This window comes from Lipophrys pholis, assembly GCF_963383615.2.
Source record: "Lipophrys pholis genome assembly, chromosome: 1".
Lineage (NCBI taxonomy): Eukaryota > Metazoa > Chordata > Actinopteri > Blenniiformes > Blenniidae > Lipophrys > Lipophrys pholis.
This window is the reverse complement of record NC_137635.1, coordinates 4,152,167-4,179,737: the sequence shown is the minus strand read 5'-3', so window position 1 is coordinate 4,179,737 and position 27,571 is coordinate 4,152,167. Positions and strand designations below refer to the sequence as shown.

At 40.7% G+C, this 27,571-nt stretch overlaps 3 protein-coding genes across 4 annotated transcripts; all 3 read right to left on the bottom strand.

Moving 5' to 3' along the window:
* Positions 1–1,447: 1,447 nt before the first annotated feature.
* On the bottom strand, positions 1,448–15,488 carry spop (speckle type BTB/POZ protein). The gene is made up of 10 exons (XM_080486253.1): positions 15,416–15,488; positions 6,950–7,162; positions 6,738–6,859; positions 5,595–5,746; positions 5,358–5,485; positions 5,086–5,263; positions 4,843–4,898; positions 3,937–4,059; positions 3,384–3,526; positions 1,448–2,342 (listed from the first exon to the last, which is right to left on the bottom strand). Exons 2-10 carry the CDS (start codon positions 7,025–7,027, stop codon positions 2,198–2,200), a joined length of 1,125 nt encoding a protein of 374 aa, XP_080342379.1. The 5' UTR covers positions 7,028–7,162; positions 15,416–15,488; the 3' UTR covers positions 1,448–2,197.
* Positions 15,489–15,874: 386 nt separating this feature from the next.
* On the bottom strand, positions 15,875–21,604 carry cenpt (centromere protein T). 2 transcript variants are annotated; one of them, XM_080485274.1, is made up of 13 exons: positions 21,281–21,604; positions 21,081–21,201; positions 20,867–21,002; positions 20,685–20,778; positions 20,428–20,564; positions 20,226–20,283; positions 19,927–20,063; positions 18,351–19,382; positions 17,944–18,210; positions 17,728–17,827; positions 17,212–17,385; positions 17,004–17,108; positions 15,875–16,515 (listed from the first exon to the last, which is right to left on the bottom strand). In XM_080485274.1, the coding sequence occupies exons 1-13, from the start codon at positions 21,364–21,366 to the stop codon at positions 16,389–16,391; spliced, it is 2,574 nt and encodes an 857-aa protein (XP_080341400.1). In that variant the 5' UTR covers positions 21,367–21,604; the 3' UTR covers positions 15,875–16,388. The 2 variants fall into 2 exon arrangements, with proteins under 2 accessions (XP_080341400.1, XP_080341401.1); XM_080485275.1 differs by having other exon boundaries at positions 16,053–16,515; positions 17,212–17,379.
* A 703-nt stretch (positions 21,605–22,307) lies between these two features.
* On the bottom strand, positions 22,308–24,999 carry ndufa4b (NDUFA4 mitochondrial complex associated b). Its single transcript, XM_080487228.1, has 4 exons — positions 24,760–24,999; positions 23,695–23,783; positions 23,408–23,468; positions 22,308–23,178 (listed from the first exon to the last, which is right to left on the bottom strand). The coding sequence occupies exons 1-4, from the start codon at positions 24,808–24,810 to the stop codon at positions 23,122–23,124; spliced, it is 258 nt and encodes an 85-aa protein (XP_080343354.1). The 5' UTR covers positions 24,811–24,999; the 3' UTR covers positions 22,308–23,121.
* Between the last annotated feature and the right edge of the window lie 2,572 nt (positions 25,000–27,571).

The following is a 27,571-nucleotide window of genomic DNA, read 5'->3' as shown; positions in this document are numbered from 1 at the left end:
GGCTCTGCACAACGCGCAGCGGAGTATTTCTACGTGTTGAGACTTTTACCTGTTGAGTGGGAGACGAGTCCGGGGTCCCCCTGCATGACGGCCGGACCTCCAGTCTGCGGTGACCCCTGTGAAAGAAGATGGAACATAAAACAGACCAATGCAGTGGGGTATAACTAAAGCCATTCAAAGTAGAATTTGGCACACGCTCTACAGCTCATGCCGACCTCAAGCAGGAGAAGCCCATCAGGACGAACAGACAGTGTTAAAACACAAGCGGTGACACACAGAACGTGTGAACTCACAAATGTCTGCAAGCATCCAGGACCTGGACGCAATAATATAAATACAACAATGTACACAAAAACACATGAGTGCAAATATTTAGAGTTTGATATTCTAAAAAAATAAAGATATATATATTCATTAATACAGCAGCTATTTCCTTCTTTTAGATGTTGTGGACTCACATGTTGCACATAAGAATACACCAGACAACATTCGCTCTTTGCATTCAATACAAAATAGTTGTGGTTTATTCTGTTGGGAACAAAAAAATGGCAACAACTAAGTGTCACTTCTCATAATCAGCAATATCTACAGGAAAGAAACAACAACGGTTCCTTCTATCAATTAATTACCATTTCCAACCAGGTTAAAATGATAATTTGAAATTTATTACATGGGTGTGCACTTTATTCACATTGTCTATTATGAACATTAAAACGTGTTCATTTCATTTCTGTTTCCCTTCAGTCGTCACGCCCCCCCCCCAAAACCAAAAAAATAAAAAAATAAAAATAATAGGAATCCGGCCCGCTTCGTTTTCACCCTTAAAAATGCTTTTTGTTGTACACAGTTTCAAAAACACGAGTGTCTGTACAAATTCCTATGAAAAAAATAGAAATGACAGTTCTGAGGAAAAACAAAAAAAACTAATACGAAATCCGTATTAAAGAACATCAACATGCCCAATTTAAAACCTAATCTCTCTCTCGCTCTTTTTTTTTTTTTTTTGTAACCAACCCAGAACTTTTTTTTTTCCTTTTACCTCCCTTTGTTTTCTACTGTTTGGGTTCATATGGTGAAACCTTGGGACTTTATTTCACTCGAGGGCTACGGAGACGGACCCACACAACAAAACACAGTTTCCCCAAGAACGACACCCCAGCTGCTCTTTTCCGTTTCCTCTTTAGACTGTTTGATCCGGCTTTTGAGAAAAATGAGAACGGAGGCAGACAAAGCTTGAGGAGTTCGATACGGGAGTACAGGTGCTGCTGTTTGTCGCTAGTTGATAAATCTGTTTTTTTTTTTGTTATTAAAGGGTACTTCTTAGTGGTCCAGCTGGGTCTTCGGTCCTTCAATGTGTGCTTGCCGACTGTATTTCTACTTTACTGCTGGTAAGGGTTGATAACGGGTGACCTGTGACTTTAGTGCAATATTTCTGTCCCATATCTGCTTTTCTGTGTGTGTGTGTGTGTGTGTGTGTGTGTGACTAGCCCTTGGTTGTCTTTCTTGGGGGGGGGGGCCTTCTAGTTTAACTATAGGCCTGAATCATAGTCTTCCTCAGGCCCTCATGGGCCCAGGTGTCCTTTAGTTTGGGGGGGCTTCTCTCACCGCTCTACTCCAAACTCTACCAACAGAGCAAAAAGAAGCCGTACGATAAAATGGGACACTTGATAAAGACTCGATCTGCAATCGTCCTTCACGCCTCTTGGATCTCCAGACAGTTTGGCTCTTTTTGGGTGAACGTGTCCAGTTCTTCCCTCCAAACGGACTCCGGAGTAGGGACTCGGGAGGACGTCGAAGGATTTGGGTTCTCACACGCAGGAGAGGGAGCACAAAGTCCAACCTCACTGAGCCAGAGGCGAAGAGAAAGGAGAGGGTGTTTTTTTTTGTTTTGTTTTGTTTAGTTTTTTGTAAACAACAAACAGCCACTTTACAAGCCCGCCTGTTCTTCCTCTCTTCCTCCTTCTTGTTCCCTCCATCTTTAGAAGAAACTCTAAATACAGCAGGTTCTGGATACGGCAGAAGGGGGAGATTTGGGGGAGGTTGTAGGTAGTGTCGCAGGTAACAGCAAGGGGGAAGGTTCGTCCCTGTGTGTGTGTGTGTGTGTGTGTGTGTGTGTGTGTGTGTGTGTGTGTGTGTGTGTGTGTGTGTGTGTGTGTGTGTGTGTGTGTGTGTGTGTGAACGCCCTGCTGCCAGGCTGTTAAGATTGTTTGAGACGCTTGCGCGGGGGTCCGAGGAAGGGGCACTGGGCTGAGGCCAATGAACGGTACGCTTCGGCCACCAAGTGCGGATGAGACGCCACCATGGACTTCCAACCTGCGGTCTCCATCACCTCGGCAGCGTGGCTGAAGGGAGAGAGACACAAATCAGGGACAAAACAAAAAACAAAACACAATCTGTTCATGTGATAGAATACAAGAGCTCGAACAGAAACCTGATAGAAGCCTGACGGAATGTTTCTCAATTAATAATATTGAGTAAATCGTACTATAATAGTAAGTTGTTGAGAAGGTGAGAGAAAGTCTGAGGAACCAAAGTGATTTAAACTGAAAAGGTGACATAAAATAGATCAGTTGAACTGGGTAACAAAGTAATTGGTCACAAATCTCTTTTGTCTTTCAGCTGCTCTGTGATCAATACAGAGATCAGCTGCTTCTCCTCCTCTAATGTTAAACCAACTACCTCCTCCTTCTCATTTACTTCGTCCATGAATCGTCGGCCTGGCAGCTCCATCTGATGATCCATTTTACATCATGTCAGCACAGATGTTTGATTATTTTTGAAGTTATTTCTCAGCTGTTAGTCACATATTATTTATGGTAAAAAAAATAATTCAATGAAGCCCTATACATTTGGTAGAAGTATACCATGCTTAAAACACAAGTCCTGGTTTGTATTTACTTGGCAAAAAGACCGAAAAAACAACAATATTCTGGCATAACTGACTAAAAACATGTGAGCCGAACGTCGGTACAGTCACGTTTTCAGGCTCTGACTTAATATCACACATCCATGCGAGTCAACAGAGGAGGTAACAACAGGCTCGGCGAGGAGTCAGGTTGCCCCGATCCCTCTGAAAGCCTCCACGGGTTTTAATAATGTGGGACGGACCACTTCATTGGGCCACATGTGGAATTGAATTACTGGGACAGACACGCCAAGAGATGAGACAAGAGGTGAGAGTCCTGCTACAGTCACAAATGATGCCAGGATGAGAAAAAAATAAATAAAAAAATGAAGCAAAGTGACACCAAAGAGACAAAATGTTCAGCGGATGAGGAGGATTTTCAAATCTGTTAAAAAAAAAAAAAAAAAAAAAGGTGCCGGACACCCAATTATATGTGATGATGAGTTGGTTTTTTTTTCCCATCCGAGTGTGAACTCACTAGTTGATGAAGTCGACAGCCTGCGTTTTGAGCTGGTCTGCGCTGTGCAGGTCAGCGAGGATGAGGATCTCCGCTGCGTTTTCCACCGACAGACTAGTGCACAAGGCATCCTCACACATGACCTTGAGTCTCTCCAGAGCGTACTGCAAGAAACCGGGAAAGCCATCAGAGTCGTGCGAGATTCACTGCCACAGTTAAGACGATATCAGCGTTTTCGCTGCTCTGAATAAAAAGCCAGTCTGGCCTCACTCACACCTAAATGAAAACTGAAAAATGAATAGTTCAAAAGCTCAACCTCAGAGAAAGAGTGTCTCAAAGTTAGTCTCCCATTTGGTGTCACGGAGGAGTGAGATCAGTGTGAAATCCTCCAACTGTTTCTAGAAATCCCGATGGCTTATTGGGACCAGGTTTAGCGGAGACGACGGACACAGATGCAAATACGCATGAGTCCAAATTTGATGACATAAGAGCCGATGGGCGTCTTTCGTTCAAACCGATGAGCTTCCAGTTCTCCTTACGACGAGTGTTCAAAAGTGTTGTGCACTTATTTCACCTTGTCAGCTGCTGCCAGCAGGTCGTCGGCCATCTTGTCCAGGTTCGGAGCTTTGTCTGTGTAGATGAAGCACATCATCTCTTTGAAAACCTCCGGCTCCACGTCGTTGATCTCCACGCGGTTCTGACACAGAAAATACAAAACTCGCGTTAGAAACTGGAGCTCTGGGTGGACGGGTTATTGCGATCATAGCTGCAAAAGAGAACTTGGAAAAATGAAATTATAAAGAAGGTGGGACTGTGATTGGAAGTGTGAGTCAACATAACTAATCCTTTATGTACAAATGTGATGGAGAACAAAGTAAAATGGCCTAATCAATATTTCTGATCAGGCATGAGTCCTTTAATCCGTCAGTTTCTCTGGATTACCGATAGTTGAATATGATTGCACCAAGTAATTCTAGATTATTATAGCACAGCTACTTCTGCCTTACTGTGCATTCTAACAATTTTATAGTTGTATGAAACATCCACATATTTTAAACAGGATCATCACAAACTGTCATTCAAAACGGATTAATTAATTAAAAGTACTGTCAAAGTCGCCATCAATCAATCTAAAATGGGCTTGTTTGTTTTTTTACTTTATATCTGGACAAACACTCATGCAATTTCATTTCTCACGGTCACATGTGCAAAAATGAAAAAAGCAATTCTCTGCTGCGGCAGCTTTGTCAGTGAAGGATGAATCCCGACCCCCAAGTACGGCAGGACAATTGCATTTCAGGTGCACTATCATTCAGTTTCACCAAACGGCTCTGTGCTGCAGCCATCTGACGGCAGACAATCCTTCACTCACTTTAACCCCTCGACACAGCCGGGGAAATCTCCGCAGCTGAGCCTCTGAGGAACAAAATTTATTTATTTCTACACATAGAAAAAAAAACCTGTGAGACCTTGGACTCACCTTTTTGCTCTCTTCCATCTCGTGCTCAAACATGGCGCTGAACACGGGGGAACGTGCTGGGGAGCGGGAACAGCAGACGTGTTAATGTGCGAAGACTTATGGCAACAGGCAAGAGTCAGAAATTGATGTGAAGAAAGAGAATCCTGACTAAATCCTCTGTATACACAGGCCAACGGATACCTTTGGAGCTGCAGGTGTGAAATCAGAAGAGCACAAACAGGTTTGTCTCAGTCATGTCTGTACCTGCCAGGATGGCTTTGTGAGCTTGAAACTCCTGACCAGCGACGCACAGGGAACAGTCTGTGAAGCGCGAGTTTTCCCACAAGCCGCCCAGCTCGTCTGCGAGCCGGCAGTCGGGCACCTTCACCATGTTCATGGTGTTCTGGCCTGATATGTTAACGGAGTCCTGCACCACGCTCACCTGGGACAGAGAGAAGCTCAGTGAGCTGAGCCTCATCACGACCGGGGGAGCAAAAGAAAAGGAAGGTGTCCAACCAAAGCGTAACGCGGTGTACCTCACAGAAGAGCGTGAGCTTGTCATCAGGTAGAAGACCGTTGGCCTCGTCTAGGAGGAAATCTCTTCGGATGAACTTCTTAAAGCCCCAGTCTTTCCCCTGAACAAAGCGATACGCCCTCTGGCTTTCTGCAGGCAAGAAGTCGCGAAGTGAAAAAGTCAAGAGATAAAGCAGCAAAGCACCAAAGACTTGGAAGTGGGAAATATTCATTGATGTGGTGAAGCAGCAGTGCCTCACCCATGGCTTTGGTCTCCTCTCCCTTGGCATTGAGGATGGAGAACTTGAACTTGGCACGCACTTCGGCCTTTGGACAGCTGACCAGCAGCAGGTAAAGGGACAGGTAATCTTTGCTCTCCTCATCGAGGCCTTTAGGATTCACTCGCAAACACCTGGTGGTGATTTGAAAATACAGCAGGTGAAATCACCCATATGCATTGGTTATATGAAAAGATCTCTACTGCACACCCAGGTGCATTACAAGTCACACAACCGGTTTTAGTTTTAGTCAGTGGACAGAGGGGACATTCATGACAGTTTCCCAACAGGGTTTGTCAGTAATCAGGCTACTGCAGCTCATACCGAATGATCAAACGCCGGTTGTGAATGAACCACCTGAGAAAAAGGACAGTAAGTGGAGACGTGTCATCTAGCTCCACAATGCTGTCACAGTACACATTAAACTATTTGTCACTTTAAACCAATGATTCTCGTCCGATGGGTTGTGACCAAAAAATGGGCTGAAGGCTCGTTTTCAGCGGGTTGCAGGGCAAAAAATAAAAATAAAAGGAAAAATTATAAGATTAGTAAATAGTTTTGTTTACATATGCTAATTGAGGATTACAACACAGATACAGTGCAAAACATGACGCATGGATTTAGTTATATTGAGGACAAAAGAATAAAAATGTCTGTTTTGTGCGGCAGGATGAAACCTTCAAAACTGAAGTGGTGTGTGGAACCACATTTAGAAACTGCAGAGGTCCATTTCACTTCAAATTTGTGCACGAGAACAGAGATGAATGGGTTTAAAATAAAAGACTGCCTATTTTGTCATTTATCATTAGACTTTTTATTTTTTGGTGCTGATGTCCTGCAAGATTCTTTTCAATTGGAGGGTTAACAGGGTTTTCATACTGAAGATGCACATTTTGAAAAGAGATTTTTCAGCAAAGCGCCACATTTTATTTTCTGCACACCCTTAGAGAGCCCACAACAAACAACAGAGCCGTGTTGTTTGCTTGTGTTGTTTGGAGACAGCTTACAAGACTTCCATGTCAAAAAAGAAAAACAACTACCACGTGTTTAGTCAATTCAAAGAGATTTTCTAAATAAATAATTAATATCATCTCATCCAACACACGAGCACTCCCGAAAACCCACCATTTCAGTTTGTCATTGGCCCCAGAAGAGAAGGTGGAGCTTTTGATGACCTCCCCCATCTCCTCACGACAGAAGCTGAAGTTGTTGATGGTCCACATGTACGAGAACTTCACCACTTTGATCTGGCAAGGCAGAAGCAAAACCTAAGATGCTTGTCTTGGAGGACACGCCACCGGGGCAACAACGGGGAGGTCTGCGTGCATTCGTTTTACCTGTGTGTAGCACCAGCTCTCAGCCACAGGCCCGCTGGACATTTCCGCAGGGGGAGGGGGACTCGGGACTCTTGACATTGCCAGCGTGACAGACGGTGTTGGGGGTAATAGGGTGAGGAGGAGGAGGAGGAGGAATCTGTCTCTTCCACTCGTCACTCTTCAGTCCTGACGTCCATCTGCATCCGTGTACACCAGATGGAAGTTGTTTGCCCCCTGAAAACAGACCACATGACTGTGAAAAATGTGTCTGACTGGAATTGAAACTCATCCCCTTGAACCTTGGAAGTTCCTTGGAAGTTGTGTGTACAGTGTGTATCCTTCATTAACGCAGATGAGACAGTATATCACTTAATTCACGAGGCCACACAGGCCGGCCTCCTCAAGTTTGTGTTGGCATTGGATGAATCGTCCCTGATCCGCTGGGAGACAGCGGGAGATCGATGGCCCGTGCCTGTTCTGAAATCAATAGCCTCTGCGATTGCAATTAAGTCTCAAAAATGAACTGTAAATAAACAAGCTGCCTCCCCGGACTGCGATGGAGTTTGGAGACACTGGCCTAATCCAGCTTTCCCAATTACCTTCAAGTCACACAGGAAGACCACGCTGATTAGTGAAGCACAAACTAAGGTACAAACAAGCTGAAATTATGTCTGTGGCCGTCCTGTGTGTACGTCATTAACCTGTGATCTTCACAACAGCTGAAGTCAACAGTCATCACACTTATTGCTACCAAAAGTATTCTATAAGAACTTTTTCTTTTGGAAGATACCGCAGTTCATTTAATGATAATATTATGACAAAAAACTAAAAACATCAAACTTACAAGCATTTTTTTTTAGCTATTGTAACTGACTGCATAGAGCTTCTAGATTTAACAATAAACTACCGTCTATTGTCGTGACTCATGCTGGGGCCTCAGTATCAGCCCATCCTAGAAGACACTGCATCGTCTGTTGGAACTAAATAAGTCAAATAAAATTATGTCTATTTTGCTCGAATTCAAACATTCTCTAAAATCAAAAACCAAACCAAAAGCGGCCTCACAGGTAGTCGACTCACATTAATGTGTAAGAATTTATAGTGTTTAATAAGATACACCAGAATTTTGAACATTTAAAATGGAATAAACAAATATATTGCCAAGAAGCATGGTGACAGCAAATATTTAATTTACCAAACATATATATTCTTAATTGTTGTGTGTAGTTCATATTCCCTGCTGATCTATATAAAACACATGGTTGTCATTGTCGCCAAATCCCATGAAAAGACCTGAATAAACCCTCTGTTGTTGAGGAGGCCAAAGACTGATATAGCTCACTCCTCCACGTCTCTACTGTTATCCAAGAATTATTAAAACACATCAGTGAGACACACTTGTTGCAGCCGGTGTTATGGGTGAATCATTCAAACATAAGCCGTCCTGCTGCCATAAATATTTGCCAGGACAACAATTAATTAATCTACCACTCAAAATAGTATTCTACAAATGCTCCATTCATCCAGATAGAGAGGATGGATTTACAAAGCTGGTATTATACCGTATAAACTGTAAGGATTTCACGGCACTGAGATAATTTACTGGACATATTCATAGTGGTTTCTTAGAGAAAAAGTACACCGAGCACTAGCCACAGTCACATTCTTGATACAATGCCAAGATCATTATCTTTCTCCAGCTTTGGCTCGGTCAGTGACTGCATGGTGCATCATTATTCAGCTCATCAATCCAATATAAGACAAGTCCGTTTTTCTTCCAGCTCGCAGTCACTCTCTGGCCAATTTTCCATGCTATTCACTATCAATTTTCTGTTTCATCAGTCCTCGAATTCACAATCAGCCTCGACCCATCTTTCACACAGAGCCTTTAATATCTTTATGTCTTCATCCATGAATTCAATTTGGGCCAAAACTCAAGGTAAGTCGTAGTGACAGCTGGATGCTGAGCTTTCTGCTCCCGGTGATTACACTGACGGAAGGTGATACACTGATAGTGAAGCCGCCTAAAGGTTTTATGACACAAAGAGGTGTGAAGAGTCTAAAAGCCTATTTGAGTTTCTAATTACAAAAAGTGTTGTCTTATCATGCACGATAACAGATAAAACATTACTGACTTTGACATCACACCATTAGGCCACTTAACTATGTGATTTTGTGCGTTTAAAAGCATCAACGTGTGATGTGTGAATGGAAACAGTGTGTCGCCACGTTTCATTCACTGTAATCTGCTGAGAGCCTCGATTGGGTTTAGGTGTTATGAAGGATGAGTTCAACACTACCTTGCTTTTCAAACATTTGGAAGAGCATTTGTGTGTGTGTGTGTGTGTGGGGGGGGGGGGGGGGGGGGGGGTGTCTTTACCATTTCTCAATTTTTTCCAAGGGTCTGGATCAAAGAATTCAGCTTTAATCGAACACATATCGAGGCACTGTTAACACGGTAATATTTACAGTGAAAACGCATTGTTTCTGCATTTTCGCTTCGGAAATGGAAGAAACACTGAAAATTGTGTAGTTTTCACGTTGGGCCACTAGTGGGTGCTGTTGGTCGTTTTGGTGATGAAACCACACACACACACATGCGCACAGAGAGCAACACACTATAAACACTAACAATGGTGAGTACACAGACATTCATATGGACAGACAATGAGGTTGGATTGCTTTTACAGAGACTCTTAATTATAAAACTACCAAGTCCCAGGAGGATATGGACCGGGAGTCATGACACACTGGTGATTGTCGTTATTGTCTATTTACTTGCAAAAGTGCAGAAGAATTATTTAATGAACGTCCGTGATGCGCATGTGCTGTTGAAGCATTTCCACCGAGTATACGGAGACAGAGCCTAAGCGTTTTCTCTTATGTTGAAAGAGCCTACACCAATTTTTAAAAGTCCTGGTAGATTCTGATGAATTTCAGAGTCTGAGTCTCATTTAAAGAATCTTTCTTTGAGGGGTTTTTCAAGGATCAAGAAAGCATGAACACTATCCAAGGGCAGATCAGTGTCAGTTGGGAGCTTTTCACCCAGAAGCTGAAGCACAAATTGGAGTTCCAGTACTTCATGTTTAAGGAAGCTTACAGCCCGGTATACAAGGGTTGTGCCTTTGATTGTGAAATTTAATATTTCATATCATTTCAAATCTAAATCTAAATAAATAAAAAAAAAATGTTTGGTTGACACAGTTGAGGTGCCTTTTAAAACAGTTAGTCCCATACACCTGAACCAATAAATGAACAAACAATTCATCCTGTTGCAATTTTGTCTTTTAAAAATAAGAAAATCCGATGAGCAAAGACTTAAAAAAACAAAAAAAAATTATATTATTATCACAAGGACAACTGGGTGGATGGAGAGCGAAGGAGATAAAGCATGAAGGTAGGGGGAAAGAAAATGAAAAGTAAAGCGATAGAGAAACCAAATGGAAAAACAGGTGGTGAGTAAAAGATGGAGCACCGTGTGTGGAACCGTTCACCGAGATAAATTGCCACCAAAGGAGGTTAGATGGAGACAAAAGCAAATCAAACAGAGCCAGGAGAGAGAAATCAAATACAGATTTGTGGACAGTTGACTGAGCTACAGATGTACAGCGCAGAGAAACCTTAGAACCAACATTTCATCTCCTTCTGGACCGTCTTTGTAAAGTCATCAGACAAAGATTAAGGGCGGTCCATAAAAAGTTAAAAAAAGATTAATTGTAGTCCTCACATTTTTAGACGATTCAGACAATTCCATCTGTGATACCGTCTAGTCTGTTTCAACAATAAACCTTTTACCATTCATTTACCTCTGGACATTTGTACATTTTATTGGTGGAGGAGAAGCATTTCTTCCAAATTTCCAGTTATTCTTTCAGACTGATTATTCATTTTCTAGAAGGTTTCTCAAGAACAGGATTTTTTGGGGGCATTAAAAGACCAGGAAACAAAGCATCTAGTATTTATTGTGATGAATTGTTGTTGACTAAATATGTCATGACTGTTGTAGAAATGCTTATCAAGCACAGTGGCACAAGAAGCAACCACTTCCAGTGTAATGAATTCGATGAAGAGATAAGAGGAAGAGACGAGTTCAGCTTTGTTTTTACAGACAGTAAGAAGCCAGATCATGGCTGAGTTTAAAACAAACTGACTTCCTTGTTTAGAAGAAGTGGATCTGTTTGGCTGAACTGTAAACACACACAGCAGCAGCTGCTGCTGCTGCTTCGTCTGTGAAGTAAAGAAACGGCTGAGATTTACTTGTTTATAGTGGAGTTTTTTTTTTGTTAACATGGTAATGAATTTACTGAAGACTGATTCGTCAACTAGTGTAACCAAAGAAGAAACTAAGAAATTCACTGAGCATGTCGTACTCAAGCTTAACATATTCCTTTAGCTTAAGAAACCCTTTAAAATTGGTCAGTGTAGGGATGAGCTTGTGTTCTCAGGTGGGACTACAGCGTCTCTGGATAAACGATATCAACATGGCCTGAGTGTGGCTCGTAGGTAAAACTAACACTACCTAATCAGATAAATAGGGATGGCGTTTTTCCTGATCTGAAATGAGAAACCTTAAGGCGAAGTTATGATTCATGACTTGAGATTATGTTGTGGGACGACACAATGTGAATTTAGGTTAATAAACAAGAAATATAACTGACTCAGCTGGTAACAAGCTCCACCGACTAAATAGTATAACAGTATAAGATGCTTCGATCAAAGGTTGTTTTTGTTTTTTATGCAGCACAAGCAAAACGGGTCAAAGTAGTAAATGTTTACTATAAAAAGCTGAACTTTCACCAGAATATCTTTAAGCTTATCACTACCGTATACAGTAAATGAATTTTTTGTAATTAACTCAGGTGAAAGTAACTCATTCCAACAGCAGGGATATTTCACCACAACCATTTCGGGATGGTCGGAGAAAAGGGGAAATTATTATGACATTTTCACTCACTACAATGTTGGGTGATTGTAATAGATTTTTGCTCCATAATCAAAATCAAATGACACCATTATGACCACAATAAGCCAGTATCGGTGGGAAACAACATGCAAATCATTTAAAAATCCTCTGAGGAGTTACTTCATCAGCAGCTTCAGCGATATCGGGTCATCGATGTAACAAACAGGAAGCACAAGAGGCAGGAAGAGAGGAGCAAAGAGTTTCCATGTGAAAGTGAAAATACGTCACTGAAATTCACCACAAAATATGTATGTATGTCTTGAAGACATAGGATATGAATGTACAGTGACAGTTTTGATCATAATGCTTTTTTTTTTTCTTGACATTTCCCTCCCCCGACCAAGAAAAGAAGAAATCAATCCCTGCTCTAAATTAAAGACGGGAGGTATGGAGGCATTTCAGGCGGCAATTTCCAAGGGGGAATGAAAAAAATTGCAAGGCTTGTCGAAGTGTCAGTGAACACAATGTCTGTTTCCAAAGCTTTGGTCTTTGAGGACCGCAGTGAGCCACAGACAAACCTTAAAACTATAATTGGTACAGGGACCGGGGATCGATTGCAGGGCGCACGTTCGGCCTCAGTGGGAGTGATTTCAGATTCTGCCCTTGGTCATGGTGCGCCTCCTTTCCTAAAAACTCAATCTCTGAGAGGTATGAACTATTGATTTTGCTACAGCGATCAGCTTGCCTCGCTCTCATCCTCGACTTTGTGCAGACCCACAATTACAGTGAGGGGGATTTGACAGGGCAAAAAAAGCATTAGCACCTAGGCTTCACCTGCTGTCGGCACTTCCCAACTAAAACCCTGCTCACTTCAGCAGACGGGCGAGGTTAAAGGGAGGAGGGACCTCAATGCATACCTAATGTCTCCAATCACCTTCTCGTACCCCCAGTTACACTGTCTGTGTTGACCTCCAAGGTCAAGTGCTTCTCCAGCACCAAAGAATAATGATAAATAAAGAAAACACACAGTAGACCAATATCGAAATCTTCATTAAGGCAGCATTTAAGAGACATTGTGTATTAATGTGGGGTTGCATCTGAGACCACGTTTAAACGTAGCCGAGTATATACAAAACCTGATATTTCCCCCTCTACGTTTTTAATAATATGATACTTCACACAAAATCGTTTTCAAAAACTCTTCATTTACACAGAGCTGCTTTGAAAACCTTATTAAGAGCTACTATGAGCCAAACCTGTAGGTGGCAGTGTCACGAAAAGCAAAAAAGCCATGCTGGCTTAGCAGAACAACAATGTGAACAACAACATGAATGACTTCTTGTTCCTTCATTTGGTCGTTTGTTTGGAACAATAGAGAAGTGGAGCTTTTTTGTTTTAGAGCTGTATGTAAACACAGGTCACACGTATATGATGCTGGTGATGCTTCAGCCGCATAGTGTGACGTTAAACTCTGTCTCCACCCGTCTACATGCAAATGGAATAGACAAGAGTTTTTCCAAATCTCCACTTTGGCTGGATTTTTCAGTCATATTCGGTGACATGTAGCTTTATTTACGTGTAAATCAAAGGCCTAAACGCATTGAAGTATCACCGATTTCACTCGTTTTTATATAAACCGGGCCGGAACTTGGAAGCCTTCCCATCATTTCTGAATTATGTTTAATATCCAATTAAACAGTTCATAAGATTTTGTGAAAAATCTTGTAATTCCTTGCACATTTTAACAACATAATGATGTGTGTTATTAACTGATGAAATCATAAAAACATCATCTATGAACCTTGGAAATAATTTTCCAAGGTCCAAAACATCCACAGATCAATATTTTACAGCTCAAAATCTGTATTTTGCTCTTGGGTGATCCAAATAAAGCAAAACTCCATTAAACCGAGTGATGTAGTGCAAGCCCAAACCTGAACCGAACGTGAAACCTGAACTTTGAGGTCATTTCAAGTAGCTTGTGTGGGAGATTTTTGACTTTTCAAAAAGGGGAACAACAGATCAAAATGATGGAACCAACAATTCAACTGTTTTTCAAAGGAAGCCCGGCAGAGATATAAGCCGGCGCACAAAAATCATTGAGGTAACACTGAGATAAAACAAGCTGTTTAAACAATGAAACTTGATTATATAACACGTTTTCATAGAGACATTAAACATGTGAATCACCGCTCACAGACAGCAGGGATCACTTCATGAACCACATGAATGACAGAAGCGATTGTTAATCCTTCAATGTGACAAAAGTACTTTTTGTAATACTCGAAAATGTATTTATACTATGAAGAAAAACATCACTTTTTCTTCTTCAAGTCATATTTGTGATTACTATGTTAAAGGACACAGATATTGGAACATTTCAGATGTTTTCCTATCTTTTAATTAGAATCGGTTATCATCAAAATTTTGGGAAATTACAGCTAATATAATATCAGTGTAAGAAATTAAACGAAACTAATCCTATACAACGATTTAATGCATATTTAGTGTCTTTATGTTTGATGGAGGAGTGAAATGAAACTATCATATCATAGTTTTTATGTCCCAAGTGGTTCAGTAATAAATGTACAGAGAAGATAAATGTCATAACCAAGTTTCATCCCAGTGGGTGAGGTGAAACTTGTCTGTTCCTTTTTACAAACTTCCCCAAAAGTCAAAGACTTTAGTCCAAGAACTACAATTACTACGATTATATAGAACATTTATTTTAGGCAGAAATATACCATTGATCATTCCTCCTTTCGATATTGTGTAATTACACATCAGTAAAATCACTATGGTGGTATTTTTAACCTTATTTGAATAAAACCAGAGTTCTCCATAAAGAGCATGTCTGTACTAAAGCCGTTATATCGAGTATGTGCTGTCCTCAACACTGATTGTGAACTTTGACTCATTTTCTGTACCCAAACATCAGTCGCTGACAGCTTTTAAGATCACCATGTTCTGGGTTACAGACTTGGGGATGAATATACTCAGATTTGAAGGAAGTGGACTCTTGTCTTTCAGATTATGAAGGATAATGATGGTACAGCAGATTATATTTCTGACATGTGGGCGATAATTCGTCACGAATTTGAGTCCCTTCACTAAAACTGCAACCTTTCACTGAGATTAACGGGGTAAAGTGTTTATTTTAATGTGTTACGACGTGAAACTTTTTGAAATGAGTTACAGTAGCAGGTACTTATCCTGCCAACAATATACACATTCAACAGTGACATTTCACTCGGAGTAGACACTCTGCTGTACACAGGAGGGGGTGAAAATCAGCTGTGCTCGTTGATGGAATTGAATCCAAGTGATGACAGCGTTTGATAAGGACACATGAGCCTAAATCAGGATAATCCAGTGAAAGTGACGATAGCACGGCGGCTAACACGGCGAGCAGGCTAAGTTAGCCGTCACCCTGTAGCAGGCAGCTAATCTGAGCCAAACAAAAAGGTCGGGCAAAGTTTGGATAAAACTATACCGAAAAACACCACAAGACCATTTTCAGCATGTGGCTTGAAGCCTTTAGTCATCAAACTGCCTCTCTGTGTTTTATTCGTCGGTGAACTCACCTTTGTGTTGGGTTAAATCGTAGCGTTTAGTGATCCGGGGTCTTGTGTTGTTGTTAGCTAGCTGGCTGTGGAGGCAGCGGACGTGGATGTGAGGGAGGATGAGACAGCGCCCCCTGCTGTCTGGGAGCCAATCCACCCACTGCACGTTACTAATAACTCCACTTTCAACACATCTGAGCCGAAACCAGGCGATGGTGACGATGGAAACCACATATTGCACGTAGATCCGGTGCATTTCTGATAAAAATAGAAGCCGTCATTCATTGCTCATATGACAATGGGAGCTGCTTATGAATGGAGATCATTAATTTCACTACCCTTTATGCACTTGTGTCAATTTTCCAATACCTTGTGCTAAGAGACTGGTGAAATTTGGATTAAGTCATATACCTTTGACATCACATTTTTTTAGTCGCATGTTTTACACACGCTCAATTGGAAAAAGAGGAACACAGCTTAGTAGCTTTATCTCGTTTTATATCCCACATTTTTTTCAGCCCCAGTTCTACTGAATTGGTTTTAAAACATTTACACCACCTTGTGGACATGGGTGAGACACTCTCCTCACAAACACCTTGAGGATAAGCCATAAAACATATTGTTTCACTTCATCGGTAGCTCTCAATCAAGCAAAAATACAGCAACAATAACTTTATTTAAACTTTTGCTGGGAAAACTGTACACCACATTTGATGAACGTTTAATAAAAACAAACAAACAAACAAACAAACATAAAACATAAGACGAAGGGCTTTGCCATCATGTAAAATTAAGCAAAAGACTACAATTAAAACACTCTTGCAGATAGTAAATTATATACACGAAAATCACATATAGAGCTGAATTTTTGATTAAGTACAAATATTTACATGACTCTTTAGGCTCCGATCGAAGTTTTTAATGACAACAGTCATCAAAATGGAACATAAAGTTTAAAAAAAGAGCAGCCCGAGAACCAAAACCCAACAAATGTTCATCTTTTATTAGGAATAACCACATTCCCACTGGTTGCGATGGGAATCAGGAGCTTTCGCTGCTCCAGACGAAGATACTTTTCAATGAGGACCTCCACAGGCATTTTGTCGTTCACATAACCCTGCCTGCAAAATAAGAAACACGTCAAATACAAAAATAAACACATGATGACTTCAAGTTAAGACACATAAGAGATTATCGTGCCTCTCTTTGGGCTGCACATGGAGCTCAATCATGCCATCGAATCGCTAGTTAAGTGTATTACATGTTTTTTTTTAAATCTTTGGACACAAAGTCTGTAGACCACCAGGGACCTTCTATAATTTGATTTTTAAAAGATTTTAAACATTAGATAATGAAATTTGGACCGATAGGTGACTCAATAAGATATTTCCTCAGAACAATGCAAACCGCACTGCATTCACCATGTTGTCACAAAGTAAATATTTAGAAAAAAAAAATCCACAAAATGAAGTTTCAAATTTTATGTTTGTCACTTAAAATCTCACCAGCAGGTAAAACTACTGAACATGAAGGTGAAGCTGAAATTCCCAACAAAAAGGAAAACAACATATATTGTTTCATGTTGAAGTCGTACATGTATATTATATACCTTTTCAACAGAAGTACAGCGTCCTCGACCTCGATGGTTTTTCTCTTGGCATGAGCCGCGTAAGTCTCCAAGTCTGCTGCCAGCCGATCAAAGAATGAATCCATCCTGTAGAAAAGGACGACAGGCATCAGCCAGCTGAGCGGAGTGCTGTGACAAAGCAACGCAACTGCGTCTTAAAATAGAATAAGGTCACGCTGTGGATACTCACACTTCATCGAGAACTGGGTAAACGCCTGCCGAGACTTTTGTTTTGGCAAAGTGTCTGAAGACGCTCATCAGGTAGGTCTTGGGAAGAGTCGCCTTCTTCTTCGCTGGCCTCTTCTTCCTCTGTCTCGCCTGCGCAGGTTTGGCTGCAGGTGCAGCTTCACTGGCATTACTGGCACTGACAAATATTAAAGTTAATTAAAACTATTATTAGTTAAGAGCCACACAGTGTCATTATCAAAATTTAAAGGGAGCCTTTTCAACGGCTTTGATTGCGATTTTAGGTAAGTTCAGATTGGAGCTTGAAACTCTGCTTCCTGTCAAGTTTGCGCTTAAAAGTAAAAGTGAAATAAAAGTCGTTTTTTTTCCTAACTGCCAGTGATAAAATGCTGAATTCAAAGATTTTAAATTTCTTTTTAATTAAGCAGTGGTTTTAAAGAATTTTAGGAGGAACACAAGTCAACCTGTTGTTCGTCACACTGGTGCAGCTTTACGTTTCAGAGGAAGAGGCGCTTCTCACCTCGCTTGAACGTTTTTCAGAACAGTGGGTGAGGAAGAAGGATCGGGGTAAAAATAGTTCCTCTTCACTTTGACGAAGGGCGGAGTCTTGAAAGGGAGATCTGAAAATGTTGAAAACAATAAAAATAAAAAATAAAGTATAATCTCTTACTATTTTAATTCATTTCTTTGAATCAATGACTCGCATAGCAAGACAAACTGTCACTCTTTTCATTACCATCAACCTCCTCCTCTTCCTCCTCCTCCTCCCACTCTTCTTGTTCATCACCTCCCTCAGGAGCAGCTTCTTCAGGTGAGACACCACTCAGGTGCTCTTCGGTATGGGAGGAGTTCTCTTTATCAGCGTCGGGCTCGTTCTCTGCACACGAAGGCTCGCTCTGTCCTGGATTTGAGAATCCAGCCTGTCCAGAAGACGCTGCGCTGCTCTGCGGCTCTTCCACGTCCAGGTTGCTCCCCAAATCAAAGGTACGATGTGATTTGGAGTCTGCAAAAGAAACCCCTCCCAAAAACACAAAGGGAATGTGTTTTTTTTTTCCCATTATACAGACAATGCAGAACATTTTCTCATCTTGAGCTTACAGTGTTTGTTTTTTTTCAGTAAAAGATTACATTTCTTGATCATACCTGCTGCTTCGGTATCGACCACATCCTCGCCTGCCTCCGGAACGAGCACAGCGAGTGCAGCCTGGGAGTGACGACTCCTCCGACTGATGTGCTCTACAGCAGGCTCCCCTTGCTCTTCATCCTCTCTTTCTCCATCATCTTCATTCTGAGACTCATTTATATCCTCATCTTCCTCGAGCTGATGGAGTTTCTGATGACCGGTCTCAAGAAGATGCTGAAGGAGGCCGTCAGTCTGCTGCTCAGATTCTTCTTCTTTCCCCTCCCCCTCCTTCACAGACTTAGACAAATTCTCATCTTCCAGAGACTCGATTTCAACATCCTCTTGAGACTGGGACTCAGCTTCATCTTCAGTCTGAGATCCAGGCAAATCTTTATCCTCCTCAGTCTCGGCCTGAGCTTCTCCCTGAGACTCGGAATCGGCTGCACCTTCATCAGTTTCAGCTTCAGTTTCCTTCTCTTCTTCAGATTGTGAGACCTCTCCAACCTTTACTTCATCAGACTGAGAACCTACGTCAACATCCTCTTCAGGCTGGGAATCAGCGGCATCTTCCTCTTCATCAGGCTCAGTTGCATCCGTCTGGGAATCAGTAACACCTTCTCCGTCTTCGGACGTCGATCCAAAACAAGTCTCCGGCTCAACATGAGCCGTTCCCTCCGCTTCCTCCTCCTGAGCATCATCAACAGCACCCAGTGATCGAGATGCACGTCTGGCTTTTTGCTCTTCGGGCGTTGCCTCTTCCTCTCCTTTACAGAAATCCTCCGGAGCATTTTCATCCTGATTACTCTGCTCGTTTTCCATCGCACTGTACTGCTCAATATCCGCCTGCAGCTGAGAAGCCGTGACGGTCGGTTTGTCCTGAGTTGCGGCGATGGAAAGGTTAGAGGCAGTGGCATCGGGTTGAGGGTAGAGAGCCGTGTGGAAGTTCACAATGTCAGTGGTGAGATCAGGTTCACTGACTTTGCTTAGATTCAAGGTAAAACCTTCAGAGCAGGCCGTCTCACTGAGTTCTGCTGAGACAAGACTGGGCACACCTGAAAGGAAGGAGGAAGAAACTTTTGCAAGCTATATACAAACTACTTTTCTATTTAATTAAGAAAAAAGAACAAAAAGTCATCACGCTTATGAAGAGTAAGCAAGTTAAAATTCAGATTTAGAATGACTTCATGGCAAATCATCGTTCAACTAACATTTCTGCCTTGAGGTGGAATTATCTTTTAATCAGTTATTCAAATAAACCAATGGGTTGAAAATAAAGTGTGGAGGATTAATGAAAAGTTGTTTTTTTTTTGTTTTTTTTAAATTAATGCGATTATTGGCGGCTTTTATATGTTTGGTAAGGATTCTTAAAAAATAAAGACCTTGAAGCAGCATGTTTGGGTTTGTATTTCAAAGTGTCAATGTTATAGTTTACAGCAAATTAAAGCGCAAGGTAAAGATATATGAAAACGACAAACCAGAGCTTCAATATATTTGCCACAACGTTATCACCAAGAAATGTCTACTTCTTCAGGTGTTTGTCTTTATTTGTCGCTCTGATCTGTTCAAAGGGTTTTTGTATTGTTTTCAGATGCTCACCTCCCGTTTGCCGATTATTTACCGCGGCACAAAATTCCTCCTCTGATATTTTTCGACGGTATGAAATTTTCCTCTGCAGGCCTTTTTTTTCAGTCTGAACGTCAACGAACGGTGTTTTTAGACTCAAAGACGTAGAACTGGAAAACAGATGGAAGAAGTAAGGGAAACATTAAACCTGTTGCTCATCACTGGTTCTAAAACAAGTCCAGGTTTAAATACCTGGTGAGAATCAATACTCTCCATGTGAAGAATACAACAATCAAAAATGAAAGACAAGGTGGGTTTTAAAAGCGCTTTACCTTGACGAAGACAGTGATAACTGTTCATCCAGTGATTCTTCACCTCTCACTTCAGAATCTGTAAGCAGCGGCATTCATCAATTAATCTACATAGTAAATGTTCCCCCCATAAGACACTCAGATTCACACATGTTGGAAGTGTTACTGACAACAAGCAAACAGTATTAAAATGTGATGATCAGCCATAACGAGAATCACTTACCATCTGCACCTTTGAGTCGTTTTTCAAAAGCCGTCACGTTAAGGCTTCGGCGAGGTCTCTTCCTGCTCAGTCCCTTTACGGAGCTTAATACGTTGCCAATAGTTACGTCGGGAAGATCCAGGGTTGACAGCTCAATACTGAAAGTCAGAAAACACATACATTTTACCTCATGCAACAGCGAGATGGTTACCTATAAATAGTCAGTGATCACTACTGAAATACAAATAGATGGTCATCCATCCTTCATATTTATCCACCTCGGACGTGTCCTGGTGGTGGAAGAGGTGGCTGAAGGTGGTTTCTGCTCCTCTAATGGCCCTTGGTCATGAACCACAGGGGACTTCACAGGTTCTGAAAAAGTAAAAAGTATATTTGAAAGAAAAAGAAAGAGCTAAAACATCCTGAAAAAAAAAAAAAGAGGCAGAGATATGCTGCACACCTGTCCGCAGGATGTTCCTGAGGATGTGTCTGGGAGTCTCCCCATCATCAAACAGCATTGGGGTCGATTTTTGGTCCATTCTGGCCAGGACAACTGCAGGCCTTCGGGGAGCAGGCAGGGATTTTCTTGTTATGCTCTGGAAAGAAAGTAAACAGGTCGGGCTTAAGCAGCCTAAGACAAAACCTAAGCAGTCCAAAACCTTGCTATTCCTCACCTCGGTTAACTTGTGCTTCAGGCTGCGTCTCAGGATGGCCTGCGGGGTCTGGGCAGCTGCTTTGAGGGAAAGTCTGCTGCTGCGTCGGGTCGCATTGCTGCTGCTCTGCCCCGTGGGAACACTGACGACAAAACAGTGACCTGTCAAACCCCTGACAAATCTATTTAACTAAACTGGCGTCTTCAACAAAAGAGCAATACCTGCGGGTGATGGGAGTCCTGGGTGGCTCGGTGTTGAGGATCTGTCTCAGCAGGATCCGGGCGGACAAATCCTCCGTAGCGTCCATTGAGAGAGCCGCTTAGCTAAAGGCTACAGACGGTCAATATAACGGCAGACTACGGCTGTTTGTGAGTCTGCTAATGTGCAACACACGAAGCTGCACATAAGACAGCGTCGCTTACCGCTGTTTTAATCCAACTCCTTATGATTTGCCGACTTCAAACGCCCTTTTTGTTGTCCAGTCTCCACTGCGAGGGTCGTTCAACGGTTTGACTCCAAACATCGTCCCGCGTTATTTTTGAGTGAAATCTCGCGAGACAAACTGAGCTTTTTTTCTTCTATTTGAATTAAAAGTGTGATTTGATTGTGACAAAAGCACTGCCGCCACCTGCTGGAGAATTTGGAGTAAGACACACAATTAAAACACGACTGCGAAAAGTGTATTTTTTTTCTATAGCATAAAAATACCTAGTAACAACAATCCCTTCAAACAAATAATCATTTTTTACCAACAATTCTATACAATTTTGGCGTACTTTAAATTTTTGGGAGTTGTATCTTCTTGGATATGACGAATCTGCTGAAGAGAAATTATGCATTCTTGCACATGGTCATTTTTATGGACAGTATATATAAATATAAATATACAGAGCCCCAGACATGACTTCTGAAATAAAACCTCAATTTGTGGGCACAAATTCCTATTTCATGGACATGGAATTCAAATTTTTAGCCATCAAAACAGTTTTGTGGGCACGAAAGACTAGTTTCTGTACAGAAATGCTTATTTTTTTTGCCAGAAAATAGTAAGTCAAGGCCACAAATTACTATTTCGTGGCCATAAAGTATATATTGTAGCCTCAAGTTAATATTTCATGACCACAAAATGCTAGTTTGTTGCAATAAAATATTATTTAGCATCACAATTTAAAGTTTTATTTCTCTTGTCATGTGTCTGGCCCCATAAAAACATGAACTCAGAGGTATTTGGAATTTTTTTTCTTTTTCCTACACCTACCATTAATAGAAACCATAAACTAAAAGGAAAACCGATTACTTTATGAGTTGAGACTTTTGATGTGAACTATTTGCCTACCGAATTATGTTATAGATTGTGTTTTTCCAACTCATATGTTTGCTGATTTATGGCTAAGGCACAATCTTTGCAAAAGGAAATTTGCTTCTACTTTTATCTATAAACACTTCCATTCAAAGAGGTTGGTGAATAAAACACAAGCAAACAAAAGCAAGGACATTTTCATTTGCATTGAAATATTTTGGTATATTGTCATATATAAAGATATTCACCACTCGTTGTCCATCCCAGTTGTACTGTGTACGACCTTTTTTCGACAAATACATACTAAATAAGTAAATACTACAAACCATCTATCTACGCTGTGTAAAAGGAAAACTCAGATATTAACACAGGTACATGCATGTTCTTTCATTTTTAATATTGAAAAAAATTCTAAATATTATAAAGAAAGGGAGAAGGTGAAGGAACTGAAATGCTTTGACCTCTTAATTCATACAAAGACAAAAAAAAAAAACACAGCATCAGTTGTGTCATTCAAATTACTTTATTAATATAGGACATAATAGATCAAAAAATAAATTCCCTTGCGAGTAAAACAGGTGGTTGCCTGTTTTTTATTCAGATTCATTAAAGAGCATGTGATCCCTTCACCTCATGAGGCTGGAAATATAATAAGTATTATTCATCCTTCATATATTTTAATAGGCTTGTTTGTATTTGGCAAAAGAAAAGTGCAAAGTCTCCTGACAATGATGGCAACGTCAGATACAAAGCTTTGAAGACTTAGTAATCTGGCCTGTCCTTCTTCAGCTTGGAGTAGTCCATGTTGACTGTGAAGAGCTGGGGAAGCACACACACACACACACACACACACACACACACACACACACACACACCATCAGTCTAATATGGACTTTGAGGCAAGATAACAGCAAAGATATGGCTTGTTGTTCAAAGAAATGTGCAGTACTTCCACCTGACAGGGGTAATAATAATAAAAATTTAAAAAAAGAAACCTGAGCTACCGGAGTGAAAAGGAAAATGTGTTTGATGTGTCAGAGGAACATACTTTGTACTGGTGAGTGGGATCCATGTTGTTCCAGGGCTCGGGGTTGTTCTTACGATCCCATCTGAAAATTCCTAATGTTACTGTCGCAATACTCACACATATACCAGTACTGAATATCACTTCCAACATGTACTATCTGACATCTACTCATATTATTTACGACACCATCTTTTTTATTTTCATGGCTTATAAGCTGATGTAGACAAAAGCTCCTGTAGAAAGTCAGCCAAGCAAACAAATAGGATCCGATTATGTTTTTTATTTAATTTTTTTATGCAGATACTCACGAGACATCAGGATTTTTCAGGGCCAGTCTGCCCAAGTACATCATGCTCATGGTGGCTCCTCCGCCAATGAAGACGAAGAGAGGGATCAGCTGGTGGAACAAAACATGTACATGACAGTCAGGGGACAATCGAGGACAGACACACTTGTTTTCACACAGTAGATTTGACGATTTGACCTAAGATTGTAAAAAACAAATCTTAAAATAACCATGACATTTGATCAGAACAATTAGAATAAACTCTTGCCACCTGCACGTGGAATAGAATATCCACTTTATTGTGTTGCAGTATGTTTTCCTCTCACAGTAAAAGGACAAAAATGAAGTATTCCAGCAGTGAAAAGGGGTTAAACAGAGGTAACCTGGCAGTCAGTGGGGGACATAAACATTTACGCACGGTGTTCTATATATGGTCGCTGCCGTAAAGCAGTTTCACCCGCTCGCCCTTGATAGGAAGGCTGTGCCATGCATTGCTTTGGCCTTGAGTTACACCACTATGGAGACTATATAGCCACAAATGTACGTGCTGCAGCGATCTGCACACATGGCAGCGCACCCAGGATTTCCTCTGATATAGAGACGCTTGTTTTTTTCCCCCAGATCTCATTCAAATTATGATTTATTTAAAAAAAAAAAGAACAACACATACATAATATTACCTATAAAGGTGATTGAATGCGTAAAGAAGGAGATAAATTGTTATGAGGACGGTGGAAAACAAGAATGAGCTTGTCAGTTGACGGGGGCGTTGTAATAAATAGAATTTAGTCTTTGAAATAAATAAATAAGATCTGTGACGAAAGCAACACATGCCGTGGAATTTGACAGATTTACTCACAAGACACAAATAAATATCCCTTAAATATCTGCATTGATCGGTGGAAGCTGTGCGTGATAATAAAGATGTAATAATGCCCGCGCGTCTTATAATAAGGGTAAATTATTTTTTAAGAGGGGGAGCGGGGGCGCGCGCGGCCACACCGCGCTCCACACGCCTCAATGTCACCGAGACGTTTAACAATAAACATCACAATGAAAAAAAAAAAAGTAACAGACAAACACTTACAGCCGGGTGGTTCTTCAGTTGTTTAGCGACGGTCCCCAACATCGATGACATGACGAACAATCGTCCCGCTGGCGGGGTTTTGTTATGAAGGAAAATCAGCCGGTGCCGCGCGCGCGCCTCTGCAGCGGATCTCGGGCCTGGAGACGATCCGGGAGTGAAGAGTGAAACGTTACACCAGCCTCCTCCACCGGCAGCCAATCCCACCGTGAAACGACAACAGCTGGGCACGGAAACCACTGCTGGAGTGGATATACGTTTGACTGAATGACAGGAGAACATGTGAAAGAAAGGAGTAAAGAACTCTCACTGCGTTACTGTACGTGTATGAAGATATGAGATCCTGATCATATCCGGATATAAATAAAGAAATGAGCAGGATGTAAAACGTATAAACGTGAAAATGTATAAAGAAGAATAAAATAAAAGATGTGGGTCGCGTGAAACCAGAACTGTGTCAACAGTTACACTCAACATATAAAGACCTTGTAAAATTCAAATAGCCTCTAATATGATAGTCTCTAATATACCTTAAAACATGAAAATATTAAGTCTAAATAGAATACTTGAAGTGAGATAAAACATAGTGGTGCAATGTGTTGGATCGGGTCTCTTCCTCCACACTCTTATAAAATAATAAATATTATATTGAAACCTTAATGTATTTTCCAGTTTGACAAATATGCTTTTAGCTCATATTTTAAAATTTATATTCGAATAGCTGCTTTTGGTATAACTGTAGTTCGGGGAACCATATTTTCCAACTGTACTGTTACTTGTGATTTTAACACTTGTGAGCACTTGTGAGCGACTTCCAACCATGTAAATCAGCATCTTAAAAGCTGTAAGCTATAAATTTACTATCATTTGATATTTGGAAATATGCCAAATCTGTTTGTAAACAAAATATCAACCCTGTGTCACAAGCTGAAACCTGAGGGGAAAGTCCCCATTCATGTGAATTTATCCACTTTTGTTAATTGTTGACGGGTGTTGTAGTGCATCTTTAATGTCTTGGAAGGAAACACCAATGATGCATTTACTGTACATCTCATACCGACGTGTACTTGTTGACTTATGGAAACTTTAATCCAACTTAAGCCTGAATAGAGCAGCAAGTCTTTCTGTTTCAGAAAAGAAATGATCAAAATAGAATTTTACTTTTAAACAAAAGCTGCCAGCAGCGTTGAACAAGTCCTCGCTACTCGCAGGACTCAATGGTGGACAGAAGTGGCAAAGTTTTATAAGGTAAATAAAGTCTCCGTAAGTGTGGTGAACTTGTAGTGGTTCGACGTTCAAAGAGTTTAAATGTAGTTTGAAGGGGTTTCCTATCCACTTCAATGTTAAAAAATATTTTAGAAAGATTAAAAGGTATTTTAAAAAGTTGAATTGTTTAAATCTGTCAAGGTTTTAAAGAGGTTTAGGCTGAAGAATTACAATAAATTCCATGTTTACAAGAAAAAAAAAATTGTAGAGAAGTTAAAATATTTAAAAAAATGTCTTAGAATATATTAAAAAGTTACAACATAGCTTAAATCTGCCCAGTTGAGATATTTGTGTATAAAACTGTCACAAACAAGGAAAAAAAAAAAGCAATGTTTAGGCAAATATGGCCTTAAATATGTCAGTTAAATCTGACACATTACCAAATAAGAAGTGAGTCCGACCATTCCGAGCCACCATATCAGGAGTTTTTATTAACCACATCCAGGACTCTCATATTATTTGTGTGCACAGAACACAGAACCTGAGATAGCAGCACATCTGAAGAGCCCACAGTGACTCCTAAAACACTTTCTGGATGAACTGTGTGGGGAAAAAAAAAAAATACAAAAATATCAGCATTTCAATCAGGATATAAAAAAAAAATAACAACCTAATGAATAAGGCCGCCCACAGGACCCTGAAAGAAATAAACACGTGGATGAACGCGCTCCTGGAAGTGCATAAAAGTCCACCTGGTACAAAATGTCAAAAAGCCTCGGCGACATTCAGACTGATCGAATTCATAGTAACAAGGGGTTGTAGCTTATGACGGGAGAAAAATTCACAAATATACAGAAAGAAATATATATATATATATACACTGCTACTCCTAAATTTACAATGAAGACAAAGTGAATCTTAGGAATTGTGACTCACAAGTAGCAACTTGTGCAAACGCGTGTCAACCACAAACAAAACGACGTCGGCTTGGGAAGGAAAAAAACAACAACAAAGAAACCGAGGAACGACAAACACGTACCAGTAGAGACTGACGAGCCTGAAAGAACTATAAATATCAAGCATGTAGAAGGTGGCGGTGTCACAGATTGCATTACATGTACCCACACTTTGTTCACCCGGAAAACAAAGTGACAACGAAAAAACTAAAGGTGAGACGCTTAAAGCAGGAACGTACGTGAGCGTAATTCATTTACATGTTGCAGTTGAAACGTTCCCTTCAGTGTAAAACTATCTAAATGTGATTTCACTGTGGTAAAAACCCAAAAGTTTGCACAATAACAACACGTGCAAGGTGAAAATAAATATCTTTCGAAAGTATAAAAACAACAACAACAACCAAGGTGTCCCGCGAGAGGATCATTTTGAATTTTCCATCTTCAGATTGGACTTCTACCATATTGGACCAGATGAAACGTTGCGTGTTTTAAAGAAAATATAGTAAAAAAAAAAAAAAATACAAAATGAGGAATTCCAAATTTCACCAAGAATGTATACATTTCATAAAAGTGGAAACTTGAATATGAACTTTGTGAACCAAAATAAAAAGCACTTTCTTCCCTCTTCTGGATCTATAGGAATGTGGTGGTGG

Bases quoted from the DNA above. Each gene is read 5' to 3' on its own strand.
- ndufa4b (XM_080487228.1), bottom strand. From the start codon at position 24,810: ATGTCATCGATGTTGGGGACCGTCGCTAAACAACTGAAGAACCACCCG. The intron at 23,784-24,759 runs GTAAGTGTTTGT...TTGTTCCACCAG, and splicing joins AACTGAAGAACCACCCGGCT to CTGATCCCTCTCTTCGTCTT. The intron at 23,179-23,407 runs GTATGTTCCTCT...GTGCTTCCCCAG, and splicing joins ATCCCACTCACCAGTACAAA to CTCTTCACAGTCAACATGGA.
- cenpt (XM_080485274.1), bottom strand. From the start codon at position 21,366: ATGGACGCTACGGAGGATTTGTCCGCCCGGATCCTGCTGAGACAGATC. The intron at 20,779-20,866 runs GTGTGCAGCATA...TTACTTTTTCAG, and splicing joins CAGGAACATCCTGCGGACAG to AACCTGTGAAGTCCCCTGTG. The intron at 16,516-17,003 runs GTATATAATATA...CTTATTTTGCAG, and splicing joins GCTGTACTTCTGTTGAAAAG to GCAGGGTTATGTGAACGACA.
- spop (XM_080486253.1), bottom strand. From the start codon at position 7,027: ATGTCAAGAGTCCCGAGTCCCCCTCCCCCTGCGGAAATGTCCAGCGGG. The intron at 4,899-5,085 runs GTACAGACATGA...CCCGCTCCCCAG, and splicing joins TCACAAAGCCATCCTGGCAG to CACGTTCCCCCGTGTTCAGC. The intron at 2,343-3,383 runs GTGAGTTCACAC...CTCTCCCTTCAG, and splicing joins GCTGTCGACTTCATCAACTA to CCACGCTGCCGAGGTGATGG.